At 45.8% G+C, this 14457-nt stretch overlaps 1 protein-coding gene across 1 annotated transcript in view; it reads left to right on the top strand.

Annotated features, from left to right (window-relative positions):
* NTN4 (netrin 4) overlaps positions 1–13916 on the top strand; it is a 51076-nt gene extending 37160 nt beyond the window's left edge. Inside the window, 5 exon segments of the mRNA XM_040596357.1 lie at positions 4244–4460; positions 5175–5287; positions 6471–6539; positions 8364–8534; positions 12173–13916. Of these exon segments, the coding sequence (XP_040452291.1) occupies positions 4244–4460; positions 5175–5287; positions 6471–6539; positions 8364–8534; positions 12173–12309 (707 nt within the window). The 3' untranslated portion in view covers positions 12310–13916.
* The last annotated feature ends 541 nt before the right edge of the window (positions 13917–14457 follow it).

Here is a 14457-nt window from a genome sequence, read left to right as displayed (position 1 = left end):
GGGATGTATCACTGCAAAACAGCCACAGCTCGAAGGGAGATCTGCCAACAGTGTGCGTGTGCCTGTGTGCAAGTGAGACCAGCACTAATGAAGTCAGGCATTACATCACATCATTAGCTATATGGTATCCAAATACCAGGAGAGTTGATTAAAAAGTTTTTCTCAGCCCATCTGGGCAGGAGGAAGCTGTGGAGATGAAATGATTAATGGGTATTTTTGTTGATGTACGCTGGTGCTCAGTACTCTCTGCTTTCTGCATTCATTTCTAAATCACTGGCCCGTGGCATTCCACTTCTCACATTTTTTACCCCCCACAAGTGTACCTCACATAAAGACTATAAACCTGTTTCCATTACTCTTTAATGCAACAATCCAGCCTCTTTATGGACCAGTATGTATTCGTGAACTCTAATATTTAAAGGCCAAAGGTAACATATATTTGACAAGAACTGTAAGATACTCTTGAGTGAGAAAAAGTCTGCCCTTACCTTCTGTATTAAGTACATCTACTTTGTTGGTCTTTTTTTTTTCTTGTGTTTATGAATTACAGAGCATGAAGTACTTTATCTCAGGGAAATAACTTTCCCCGGCAGAAACTGGGTTCCACAAAAATGTAGGGATTATCTGAATGCTTTCCTTTCAGAGACCTTATTGGTACAAACACACAGATTATTTCCCTCGGGGCTTTTCAAACCCTCACAAATGGTCTCCTCCCTAAGACCCCTTCACCATTTCCCTTCTAGTCACCCTGGGACTCGGCATCTCACGGGGGAGCCCAGCAGCTTGCAAGGCTGTAGCAAATGATTAATGACTGTTAAATTAAATTATATAAGACTAATTACAGCCTATGCCTGGCACGTTTCCAAGTACCGTGCCATGGTCTGCAATAACGAGGGACATGCGTGGTGCCCTGTTATTCTCTCTGGGAAGGCCGTGGCATTGCCTGGTTGCTTCTGGCTCAAGGCATCGTTATTGCTCAACCATGGGGTAGCACTGAATATTTAAAAATACCAAGGTCAAAGTAAATAAAGGAGTTGTTAAGCCATAATCTTTAAGGATACTTTGAAGATTCTTGTAGGTAAAGTGTGTATATAATATTTGCTCAGGAGTAGGTGTGTACCCGATAAAATGAGACGTTCTGCCATTTAAAGCAGCAATCTGATGACTCTTTCCCCCCGCCTTACCTATCAGTCCTTTTCTTTACATCCTTTATGAATTTTTAAGCCGCAGCTACAGTATAATTGCAGACAATAAATTGGGTTTTATAATTGCCAAGTTTATTTCTGCTTTTCAACTGTAGGTTTTTGAGGGTAAATATTTGTCATTTCCAAAGGTTAACTGGCAGCTGAAGAAACCACAACAGTATCACCAATCCAGGGCAGTGAAATGCAGCTCTACTGGAGACCAGTGGGTTTCAATCCCGATCAGCACATGCAATGCTGGGACGGGCGGCTGTTAATTCAAATGTGCATGGAAATCATGTGCAAAATACTGCTATGCAGTACAGGGTGGTAAATGGGCATTTTAACAATGCTGCTTACAAATTGAAAAGAAAGCTAAAAGATCAAGCTTGTGGAAGGTCTCTCTTGGTCCCAGGTTAGCGATGCCCAGCCAGCCCTTCTCTCACTGGAGCTCCCTTGGCCTGAAAATCCCCACCTTCCCCCATGGGGTGGCCATGGCATGAGACAGACACTGTCCTGAAGCCTCACACTGACAGTCTCATGCTCTGCCACCCGTGTATCCACCGCAACGTTACATCCAGCTGTGTCTGTAGTTGCTTTATCTGCTGCTCAGCTGCTCTTCTCACCTTCCTGGAGGTGAGTGTTCTTCTGCCTGCACTACAGTGAGGTGCAGACTGGGTAGAAGGAGAAAAACGGGGTCTAAAACTAACAGGCAGCAGCCCACGAGGGAGCCGTAGCTGCAGCTACCAATGTTGTGTGATCAGTCCTGCAGTCCTTGTCTTCCTGCCATTGCCATAGTATGGGAGCACTTGATCCTATTCTCATGCATTTCTTTCAAAGTTGGTATGACATACTCACATGGGAGCTCTGGAGCCTCATTTCCTGTGCTTGGGGCGTAGTGATGGGCTGCACTTTATGCCTCTGCATTGCTCAGCACGTTCCCATTGCAGCACATCACAAACACTTACTGTGTCGTAAACTTGCCACCCAAAGCATCCATTTAACACCACCCAAGGTGCAAGACCAAAAAGCTTCAGTTTGGTGCCCAAGGTTGCCCTTGGCAGCTCATAGGGGAGGAGCCAGGAAGGACAGGGTCCATGGAGGTCGGTGCACAGCCCTTGTAGAAATGACCAACTTTTACAGTACATCTCTGCAGCTTTTGGTAAAAAGTATAGCCAACTACATTCTCATTTTAATTGCGTGTGAGCTTGCTGCTGTATTTTTCATAACAGCCTTTGTAAGTTTAATATGCTTGCCTCACCATGGTGTTGCTGCTGCCATTAAATTTTTCATTAGGAAAAAATTATGTGAAAGCATTGTCTGAAACATAAAAAGCTCCAACCTCAATAGGGCTGGGTGCAAAACTCAGCTGAAACCAGACTGAACCAGGACCAAATCTCTCTCTGAGCAGTGGGTTTAGCTCACTCCTACTACTGCAGGAGAATAGAAGAGCTTTAAGTGCTTGATATTTCCCCTGAAGGGGCTGAGGAATGCCAGAAATACCCACCACATCTAGTAGGAAAAGAGAACATTAGGCTACATGTGTCAGGTGTAAAACACTTCACAGACTTCAGGAGAAAGGTATGTGAGTCTTGGTGAGCGCTGTTGAAAACTATGCTATTAAATGTACTGGAGTTCACTGCCTACAGCTAGTTATGGAGTTTGTGGAGAGGCTTTCTAATCTTTTAATTTTATATAATTATATTTGTTAGGGAATGGAAAGGGTGGGGAAAATTTGGGGATTACTTTGGCAAAGTTTTTGGAATTGTAGTCGCCTCTAAGTTAACTGCCAATATTAATCAAGCCTTTAACATTTTGAAGTGACACTCCAGGTATGTCAAATCCCTGAAACCACAAAAATGTTGTCAGAGAAAAATTAAATATATGTGCACAGCAGTAAGTATCTCAAGAGGAAGAAAGGTTGTGTTGCATGTAGTGGCTTTTCTGCTTTATTGCCTTCACAGCTGCAAAAAAAAAAAAATTGTATTAGAATTTGGTAAAAATTCTCCTTCCAAATGAAATTTTCTCAGGAGATCTGATTTTTATGTAAATGGGGTTTTAGCAAAAGTCTTTCAGCAGAGGATTTTTTGCCATAATGCACAAGGCTGACCATAACACATCCTGGTCAGAGAACCAAACCCTGAGGGAAGGAGAGCATGGGCCATCCAGCTACTGGTCCTAGAGGGCACTGCTTTGCCTGCTGGCCAGGCCAAATGGTTGGATTACAATAATATTACAATAAATATTTCTGATCTTTGGAAAGGTTTAACATCTTCTGGGGGGGAAAAGGTTGTAGTCTCACAACAGACTTAAACTACCTTTATGCAAAAGAAAAATTCTAAGCAGCTGGGCAAAGAAAACTTTATGCCACCTAATTTAGGGCATCCTTTCAGATTTGTGAGAATATCCATTTCTCCCAGTGTGTCCTAGTATGCTTCCAGTGCATCGTTCTGCCGCAAGGGGTTGTGGGGGAGGAAAAAAGAGCAGCCACCATTTCTGACACGCACTCTTCAAACTCACATCCCAGAATATATGCAAAAGCACGTCTCTGAGCCATGGGTGTCCTCATTCTTATATTTTTAACATTTTAAAATGATAGCGGTTAAAAGAAAATCAGACAGAGACAAAGGGGTACTTTTTGCTCAGCCTCTGCTTTAATTCCAGTGACCATTTTGAGGGGGGTTTTAACCTCCTGGATACAAGACCGTTGTTATTCATGTTTACAATGAAGCACCCACAGCTGCTTAAACATCATTGTGAGCCAGGCACATCGCCAGCTACTTGGCTGGACTGGAGTCCAGATGCAATAAGGAAAGTAATAACGACCTGTTTGGTAAAGCTTAACACCAGGCTAGGTTAACTAAGATAGCTCACAAAAGTTAAAATCATACAGATTCCAAAGGGAGACTCTGCTCAGATTTATACGGGCGAGGGGGAAAAAAGCCCAGAACCCCTCGCTGGTGTCCCTAGGCAGAGCGGCATTTTCACAGGCATCTCCTGCGCCTTTGTCCTGCAGAGCTTTTGCACTCACAGATGCTCTCCCTCCATGGTGTCCCCTGCAGCTTGCTCCTGCCACCCCCTGGGATCAGCCGCGCTCCCCCTCGGCCCCCGCAGCTTCTGCGACCCCAGCACCGGTGACTGCCCCTGCAAGCCCGGCGTGGCGGGGCCCCACTGCGACCGCTGCCTCCCCGGCTACTGGGGCTTTGGTGCCTATGGCTGCCGCCCCTGCGACTGTGCCCGCAGCTGCGACCCCCGCACCGGTGACTGCCGCAGCAGCAGGTGAGTTGGGGGGGCCCGGCCACCCACTCCCAGCCTCACCATACCCGTGCCATCTCCATCCCAGGGAGGGTACTGCATTGGTCCTATTTATGCATGGCACGAGGGCTGAAAAATATCCATTATATAAAATATTTGGGGTTTGGTACGGTCAGGAGCTGGGGATAGAGTGGGAGCTGAGGCTGCAGTCCAGCTGGATGCCTGGCACACCGTGGCTGGGCACCAGCCATGTGGGATTATTGGCTTTCAGCACTGGTGTTAATGTATCAAGTGTTTTCCATAACCTTCACAGTTGCTTCCTCTCCGTGAGCAAAATATGGGCCTCAGGGACATCTGAGTGAGAGGAGGCCAAAGGCTTAATATTTTTGCTGCTGCAACTCAGCTTGCACTGACTGTGTTGGACTTAGACTCAAGCTCTGACTTTTAGAAGACAGCACATTTTAATGATACCCCATTCTCTGGATCTTATATGTTGCTTTTCTTTACCACACAGGGGATATTTATAGCATATAAATCCTTGTAATGTATTTTAAAGCCAAAACGGATTCATGACTCACTCTGACAACACTTGGTGTGTTCACTTTCCGAAACTGCCTCTCGTGTTTAATGTCCCCAAGACATGCAGTCACATTGCACCCGCAGGACGGGTTGGTAGTAGCCCTGCTTTTAGCTGGCTCCAGGAGGAAGGCTAACCGTCTCTCCCTTTCCCCTCAACAGCTCGGACGTGACATGGCACAATGAAGCACCTCCGTTCCAGGCAGTAATTAATGAAAGCGATCCCACCTGGGGCTGGGAGGATGAGCAGGGCTTCTCGGCACTCCGGCATTCTGGTAGGATGGCGGATTTGCACAGGTTTCCTTGCCTCATCCCTCCCACAGCAGCCAGCATGGATAGAGTCTTCTGCACTGGCTTTTATTTAGCAACCTGGCAGTTTCAGGAAGGGATGAATGCTCCCCCATTAACATCCCAGGTGACCACCTCCTTCCCCTTCAAAAGCTAGAGGAGCTTTCTGGCTTGTCCCATCAATGTGAGGACATGCAAACCCTTGAGGCAGGTTGCTCCGTGCTGAAAGCCTGCACCCAGCATTTAGCTGTCAGTAAGACAAGAGTTGCCTGCCTGAATTTGCAGTCCTTGAAATTAATTTCAAGGCTGAATACTCTCATGTTTTACTTGGCCGTCATGTTTTAAACATGTCTGTGTATTCACTGGAACTACTACCTGTTGGGCAAACCAGCAACGTTATTTAGAGGGTGAAGTTTGCCACTTCACTGGCAGGTAATAAGGAAATGTCTAACGCAGAATTTGTTTCCCCAATAACCAAAACAATTTTGGCATCAATGCAGCTTATGATGCAATTCAAGATGGCCTAGCATTTCAGCTACGGCTTCAGCTGGGGAAGTAATTTCCCTCCTGTACCCCCAGTCTGGAGGAGGCTGGTGCTGCGTGAGGTTGCTGTGAGGCAGGATGGCCCCGCAGCACAGCATCAAGCCGTCCTCCCTTGCCATCGCTGCATGCAAGCAGGCAAGCATAATTTCCTCCATCTGCAGAAAACAGCATGATAAAATCTTGAAGATACAGTAATTGAGTTAATTGAGGGGAAAGCTCCATCATTTGTCTGGGCAGCTTCATTTTAAACGTAAATAAGTATATCGTGTTATTCTTTGTTCTAAGATCACGGAAGTCATTAATCTGCCTGAACCTCTGCAACATTTCCTTTAAAAATTTTGTCTGGTACATTATGGTGTGGAAAATACCACAGGGAAAGACATGCGTGTTATTTGCATCCCAAGGCAAAATAATAAGTCCTTTGTTTCCCTTCTCTTCAAATTGTAAACAAGGAATAATTGCCCTTGGACTAAGACTGTATATTCCGCCTGGATCTGAAAATAGGGCTTTTTTTGCATGAGGCTTGTGGATCACATGAAAATCTCTGGCTGGTCCTAGGCTCTGACTGTGAATGCTCCTGTCTTTGAAGTACAATCCACAGCCATTTGCTTCCTTCTCTTTCCCCAGGTAAATGCGAATGTAAAGAGCAAGTTTTAGGGAATCCCAAGGTCTTCTGCGGGATGAAGTACACCTATGGTGAGTTGTGGGTGAGGTGGCAGGGGTGTAAAGGGAGGTGCTGCAAGGCAGTGCAAGAGTGTAAAGCGTGAGAGGTGCTGCTGTATGCACCATTCCATGCTGGTAAACCCAGCAGCTACTTAGTCTAAGGGCAGATCTTTGACCTTTCCAAAATGTATAGATATCATGATGCCAAGTCAAGATGGCTGAAGTGGCTTGCTCTATTACACATCTCTCTTGCTACCAAAATATGCTTGTGCCAAAATCACGGGAGGACAAAAGCTGGAAGTGTCCCTGAGAGGTTGTCTAGGTCCAAGACAGACTGTAAAGGACTGTTACCAAAAACAGGTCACTGAAACTCTCTGTAGACCAGGTGCCCCAAGCATGGTCTAGAAATCACTAAATCTGAGTTACACTGAAGGTAAGGAGGGGTGGTGATCGCCACACAACACTACATGGAGAAAACGGCTCCGGCAGCCACTGGGAACTTCCCTCTCTCAACAAAGTTCAGCTGTTGCAATGGCGTGATGTATATACATCTGATATATATACATGCCTGTGTGCATATTGGATTTAAATGAATGAAAGGAGGCACTTTGTTTCCCAGGACCTCTCTGTCAGTGATCTGCCTCCTTCATACCACAGCTGAGCAAGGAATGCTCTGTGTAGCACTCCCTTCCTTCGCAGTCTTCCAGGGGTCTCTTGCACCTGTTTCATCTCACACTGAAGTTGAAAATGCACAGAGAGATAACCCATAACTCTGCAGGCTGCGGAGCAACCCACAAAGGGAAGTTCAAGGGGCCGACAGCTGTTGAAATATAGCCCTGGCTTAGCAATATTAGGGAAAAATCTGATTTTGCTTTGCTTTGCTCACTGGCTGTGATAGTGACTGTGTTTAATCTTGCAAAAGATAAGAATAAAAAAATAAAAAAGTCACAACAACTCTAAGTTCATAAATCATGTCTAAAGTGCACTCAGGCTTTCCACCCTTTCATCACTCAACACGCAAAGGTGTCAGCTAAACTGGAGAGGCAGATGAATTACGGGACTCATCACGAGCTTCAGGAGGCCATGCTGTAGGAGGAAAGGTTTTCCTGAACTTCCTAACATGTGGCGTTGAATAAAACACCATCATATGGTGATACCTACCAGTGTCAGCATCAGCACGGTCAGGGGGAGGCTCACGCACAAGACCGGAGCCCTGAGCCTCCACCACACAGGGGCTCAGCAGGTGGGATACCAGGCGGTGGGAATTGTGCCTGTGGGTATCTGTGAGCTCAAAATACTCTGTGATTTGCCTCAGTCCCCAACCATGTCTCAGTCTCCGCCGCTGCATTTGGATTTGGCAATTCTGCAAAGCAGGAGGACCAGCAGCAGGAGTGCTCACCAGGGTGGGATGGGCACAGCTCCTCACACCCCTGCCTGCTGCCTGTCCTGCCGGGGCCAAGGCCAGCAAAGCCTCCAGGTCCATCCCTGAAACCAAATATTTTCACTTGATTTCCAAAAGTGCTCAGGCAGCCAAAGTCTTTGCTGAGCTCCAGGGGAAAATGGGATACTCACAAGTTTTGAAAACCAGGTCATTGGACCTCTCCCACTGCCCACGTGACAAGCCCAGGGGCCGTGGCCAAACCAACTGGTGGCATTCCTGTCCATGGGTATGGGGTCATATGTGTTCCCCCATGGCTGCGCTGACCCCAGGCTCCCCAGCCAGGAGCACTGGGCTAACTCTACTGTAGTGAAGTAATTGTCCTCACCGCTTCACCCAGACACCTGCATTAGACCCCAAAAATAGAGCGCACTGTAAATAGCTTATATATCCCTGGTTTTGAATTTGTGTCTTCCCAGTGATCAAGACGAAGATTTTGTCAGCTCATGACAAAGGCTCCCATGCAGAAGTCAATGTGAAGGTCAAGAAAGTCTTGAAATCTACAAAGCTGAAGATCCTCCGTGGCAAAAGGACGCTCTACCCTGAGTCCTGGACTAACAGAGGCTGCACTTGTCCCATCCTCAATCCCGGTAGGTTTCACTCCCTCAGCAGTACATCCCCAGCATGTTTACACAGATTTCATTCCCGGCCCTCCATCCCCTCATGTCAATGAGCTGAGATTGCAGCCCAGTGTTATTAAAAATTATTGGCTGTCATATAATTTGGATTCCAACAGCAATCTCCATCAAATTTGAATTTTCTAGAAAAAAACTTAATTCATTCTATAGATTTTCAAACATATGATTCTTTTTTTGAAGCATAACAGTTTTACAGCTTTACCACTCTCAGTCTGTTCCCAGAGGGAGGGAGGTCCACATCACACCATGACTACATGACGTATCTTTTAGAAACTAATGCTAAACTGAATACAGAAAAACACATTTAAATCTGATTTGAGTCATGATATTGTACTGAAGTTCTCATCTAAACTCAAGGGAAGATGTCTTTTTGAAAGTAATGCTAATCTGTATCTACAAGATTTGGAAAAGATTCTCTTATGCAGTGAGAGAAGAGCTTTGGCTTCCCAGGTTTTTCTTATCTTCTTTCATTGAAACAAAGTATTACCAGTGGTGGCTAAACAGGGCATGCAGGCTGGTACTGTGGAGGAGATGCAGATGCAGGGGGTTCTTCAATAGAGCAAAACTAAGCTCTGGCTGACACACCTCTCTTTACAACTCCGAGATAAACCAACAGTTACCAGCTAATTCAGATAAAGGGTTTTCTTGCCATAAGGTGCACACATCTCTTGGAAATCAACCAATCGGAATGTTGACTTCAGTGCTGAGATGTCCCTTACATCTGCAGCACTAGGAACTTCCTTTGAGGGGGGAGGAAGGGCTGTCTGTGAAGCTGAATCACACAGAAAGGTTATTCATTGATGAGGTGTTTGCAGTCCTCTTTCATCTCCACCAGAGTGACTGTCTTTGGCTTTGAAGGCAAGCTGCCGTGATAGCACAGCTGTAGTCAGGAAGCCTTGTCAGGTGCAAGGGTCAGATGAATCAGCAGTGTTAGGCAGGAATTTACTGTTTAAGTGCAGTAAGACTTTGGATATTGGTAAAACACCATAAATCTATAATTAACTAGATACAGCTGTTTTATTTTTCCATAAGCAATGCAAACACAAGCAAGAAAGCCCAAAAGCGGTTGCCTTAATATGAACCTGGAGGAATGCTGTGGAAGCTGTCGGACACCAAGCAGGCAGGGCAACCCCGCACCTGACACCCAGCTTTGCAACTCCACTAACTTAAGAGGTGCCTCACTGATTTTCCCCAGCATAGGAAAAGACAGCAGTAATCACAAATCAATGAAGGTCACTTGGACACCAGTGGAAGGGTGGAGATGCAATTCTCTTTAGGGACAATCCAAGCACCTGACACATCAGGTGTTACTCCCTTGCCAGTTTTCATGTTTTACACTGCAAAGCTTGGTATTGTCTTGAAGTGCAGCTGCTGGAGTCCCATGAGTATAAATTAATCTCAGCTTTCGTGCTGGAAAGAAGTTGTAAATTTGATCCTAATGAAAAACTTGAAAACATCAACTGGGTGCATTGTAAAGATTCAGTCATTTCAAAGGGGGAAAATAAGGAATCCCAGATACTTTTTAAAATCTCATTATTTTCTTTAGCTGCCATGTTCATTTCTGAATATAAAATAGTATATTATCAGATTTAACCCTCTCTCAGAGTAAAAGCTTCTGACCTCCAGATGAATAAACCAACAGCAGCCAGATAAAAAGCCAAGCTGACATAAAACAATTTCCTGGCATACAGCTATAATGGAAATCACATCTCCCAAAAACACAGAGGAGATCAAAGATTTTAAAAAAATAAATAAATACAGACAGACATATTTTTATTCTGTTTCAGCACTAAAAGGATAGCAAAAGGAGGGTAGGCTCTTCAAGGCTCTGGCAAGAAATAAAAACTCCAAGCATTTATCAAATCCCCATGGGCTCTTTTCAGATGATAAATGTACTTAAGTTCCTACAAGGGCAACTCTGCTACCCTTGCACACCTTCCCCTCCACACACACCCACAGAGGCAGGTTGGATTTTTGGGGGGACACTGAGCTGAAAACTTTAAAGGTCTCTGCAGTCTGCAAGGGAACTGGAGCCCTTCTCCTTCTTGGCTCTGCCAAGCGCAGACGCAAATAAGTGGAGAGCTGCCTGCCAGCAATGCAGGGCAAAACACACAGCCTCAGGTCCTGGCTTGTGGCATCTCAGTCGTTTGATTTATTTTAATTTTACGCTTCTGTAAGACAGATTGAAAGTCTAGAAAGCCCTGCAGAATCAGCAGCTGCAGCAATATTTGCTTGCTTTCTGAGGGTGCGTGCCACATTTCCTTTCTCGAGGGAGGTTTTGGAGCCCTTAAAAAGTGATGTTTATAACAGCAGGATTGACCTGGCCAAAATGAATGTCTTGCAAAGGGTGATACTGCCATACAGATATCCTGTGTTTACGTGGCAGAAGAGAGGATGTGTGTGCCCAAAACCTCAGATGAAATAGATAACTAATTGTATTGAATTAAACAAAAACATGCTTGACCTTTAACTAGGGGACACTCTCCTTTTATTCTGAACTACAAAATGAAAACCCAAGAAAACACAACCAGGATGGAATAGGATGACCGAGAGCACTGGGGGAGGCCCATCTCCCCAGGCTAGTTTATACTGCCACGCGGTGCTCCTCAGAACGGTGAAAGGAGGAAGGGGTACAGGGGGCTCTCATGCTTGCTGTGGCCCAAGCATGCTGCCGAGAGACACTGGCCTTGGCAGGGAGTTCCTCCTGCCACGGGAGGGTTTACCCTCCTTGTTATCCCTATTTGCGGCACCCTTTTAGGTGTTTTTAGACGTCCCGTTTTAGGCTGTTGCGATCTGCAGCAGTGTTTCTTTAGCTAATTCAAGCCAAAGGCTTTGCCATGTCCTGCAGCTTAGCAGTTATTGCCTGGCTCCAAGCATTCTTCAAGTCCTGCTCTGAAAGCCAAGTGCAGATCTGGATGCCTGGGGCAAGCCCTGTGGCAGGGCACTGTGGAACCGTGCTCCAGCCCTTCTGCTAGGTTCTGGACACTAGATGCTGCTGTCATGGTCTCTAAAACATCTGGCAGAGGCAGAAATTAATGAAGTTCTTTTCAGAGTGGCTGCCACCCCCTCGGGCTCTTCTAGGGTGCTCGCACCAGCAAATCTAGTATTGTGTCTTGTCAGGGTTTGGCATGCCTTTGCCTGCAAGGGGGCACTGGCCATTTTGAGCAAGACATCAGCACTGGGCCATCCTGCCCTGTCATTACTGCAGCGCACTGAACTGACTGATTTCCAGGCCCAGGTGTATTCAGGGAGGGGTGAGGCAGGTGGCTGCCAAATGAAGGTAATAGCAGTTCCCAAACAAGCTATAAAAAGTTGTAGCGCAGCCCCCAGAGTTCAGCTTCCATTTATATTTACAAGCTAAAAAAATCTAAGTTTGTATACTGCATCTCGCTGACAGATGCACCACAGGGGTCATTTTTCCATAGATACTGATATAGGTATAGAGATACACGAGAGAATCGGTATGTATAAATATTTCTTTGTATAAGCACTTTTTCACATGGCACTAGATATCCAAGCAGACTTTGCAGCATCAGTAGTCCTCTGAAGCATAGTGCTGTGCAGTCCCTGACCGCTTTGCTGGTTTCCAGGCTTGGAGTACCTTGTGGCAGGACATGAGGACATCAGAACGGGCAGACTCATTGTCAACATGAAAAGTTTTGTCCAGCAGTGGAAGTCAGCTCTTGGAAGAAAGGTCCTGGAGATTTTGAAAAGAGACTGCAACTAGAGGTGCGCGGCTGCCTAGGGTGTTTCTTTATGCACGAAATGCAACAGCCTTCATGGAGAGAAGACCTCTAGGATGAAAACTGGAAAGTAAGAAAATAGTGCCAAAATGTGTAGCGAGGCATTCAGAGTTGTAGGCACTGTCTAATTTAACCCTTCCTGGCCATTGTTCATTCACGCACCTGTAGCTTCCTTGCAAGGGGCTCACCTGAGCCCAGCTCATCGTTACATTGAGGGAAACAAAAGGAAGGGTGGACGCTCGTCTCGCTCCAGTGCAATGTTGGAGCAACTCTTATGAAGCCACTGATTGCCCCAAAATAAAATGCCACCCTAGAGATGGAAAGCAGGCCCATGAGCTGCAGCTGAGAAGCAAAACACCACTGCCAGTCCTGCCAGCGTGGATTCTGAGTGACTTCCAGAGGCTCCTGAAGGATACTGTGGGGAAGATGATGGCCGCAGTGGCAGGTAGGTGCTGGCAACAGCGTGGCAATGACAACAGCTCTTTAGAAACACCCTCTCAGGTTAGGACACGGGACCTGTCAAAGAGCATGGAGTGCCACTTGCTTTTAACCTGGTCAGCCTGCTGAAGGTTTCCAGGGCTAAATTCTCTGCTGGTGCTGGTGAAGGTGGAGTTGCTGAAGTTAATCAAATCCCTCTGCCTTGGCACAAGCGTGACGCAGGGCAGAGGCTGGCTCTTCACCCACCGCACGGCCGCAGAGAAGAGCCAGCTCTGGAGGGTGCAGCGTCTCTGAGCTTTTTTCCTTGAAGTTTTAAAAAATGAACCTAGCCCTAGTGTAAATATTTCATTGTATAAAGCACTTTACTACCTGCCAGTTCATGGTGCGGGAAGTCTATTTGTGTTGGAGAAAGAAGAGGTTGAAGGTGTCACATGAAAAAAACTCCCTGAAACAGAAGCACTCCTGAAGACCCCCTCAGTTGGACGGCGTTAACGGTATAAAGGGAACAGCCAGCCTGGCACTGGCCACTCAGAGTATCTGAGGATGCAATCTGAAAGATAAAGTATTTGCACTGAAGTCCCAGCTTCAGACCAGCACTTGGACCCCGTGGGCAGGACTCCAGCAAGACTTTGCAAACAGTGTGAGAAGAGACTTTGAGATAAAAAATGCAATTGCCGGAGGAGAAAACCTCTGCCTGCAGAAAAAGGAGTGGATGCAGGGAACTGAAAGGACTCACATTCACATATCACAACCCAGCGATTCATGGTGGGCCTGGAGTTTATTTTTATGTTAGTATTTAAAACCGAACATTTTATTTGTTTTCTTCTGTGTTTTTGTTCGAGATATATACAGCCATTATACATCCTCATTAACACCAGTATGGAATATAGCACAGTTTACTGCAGTTTTCAGCACTAAAATATATCTTTTATGTAAAGCATCCTTAAACCACATTGCATAGAGTGTATTTTGTTCATGAGTGAGAGGGGAAAGAAAAGGAAGCCATACAAAACCTGGAAAAAATCACGAGTCTACCAGTCCACTTCATGTATGTATTTTTCTTTCAAGGTCCTGTGGACTCACAAAAAAATTATACTATTTTGGTAATTTGTTTTTGTATCTCATGTATGTAATAAATACAATATGATTTCAACATCTTCATCTCCTGTTACTGCTTACACCACTGGCAATGTGGTCTTCATGCCTGTGCTAAAGAGCACAGTGAAAATGGCACTGGGTGAGGAGAAGCTGCCATGGGGGATATTTTCCTCTCTGGAAGGGTAACGTTCACCATGGGGTAAAAAGCCAAGTAACGTGGATGGCTCACAGAAATCTCATTTCACCTCTGTTTTGGGAGGCTTACAAGCTCTTCTCATAAGAAGGAATTGTACCTAAATATTTTCAAAGCTGGCCAGACCCTTGCATCCACACAGACCTAATGGCTGAGCTGCAGAACAGCTACCCATAAAAAACAAGCTGGGGATGGCAGAAATCAGGCTCACTCCCTACATTTGAAACATTTGAAACTGTAAAGGGAAAAAAAAATAAATCTGTGGGAAACAAGCGCTGTGGCAGAAGGTCTATAAAAACACCACAGACTGAAGTCGAGCATCAGAAATGAGTGGCCAGGGGGTCAAGGCATAACCCACAGCATGGGCAGCAGCTCCCTGGGCAGGCAGTTAATCAGTGAACAC

The sequence above is a fragment of the Falco naumanni genome, chromosome 5 (assembly GCF_017639655.2).
Source record: "Falco naumanni isolate bFalNau1 chromosome 5, bFalNau1.pat, whole genome shotgun sequence".
Lineage (NCBI taxonomy): Eukaryota > Metazoa > Chordata > Aves > Falconiformes > Falconidae > Falco > Falco naumanni.
This window is presented reverse-complemented; position numbering and strand designations above follow the sequence as displayed.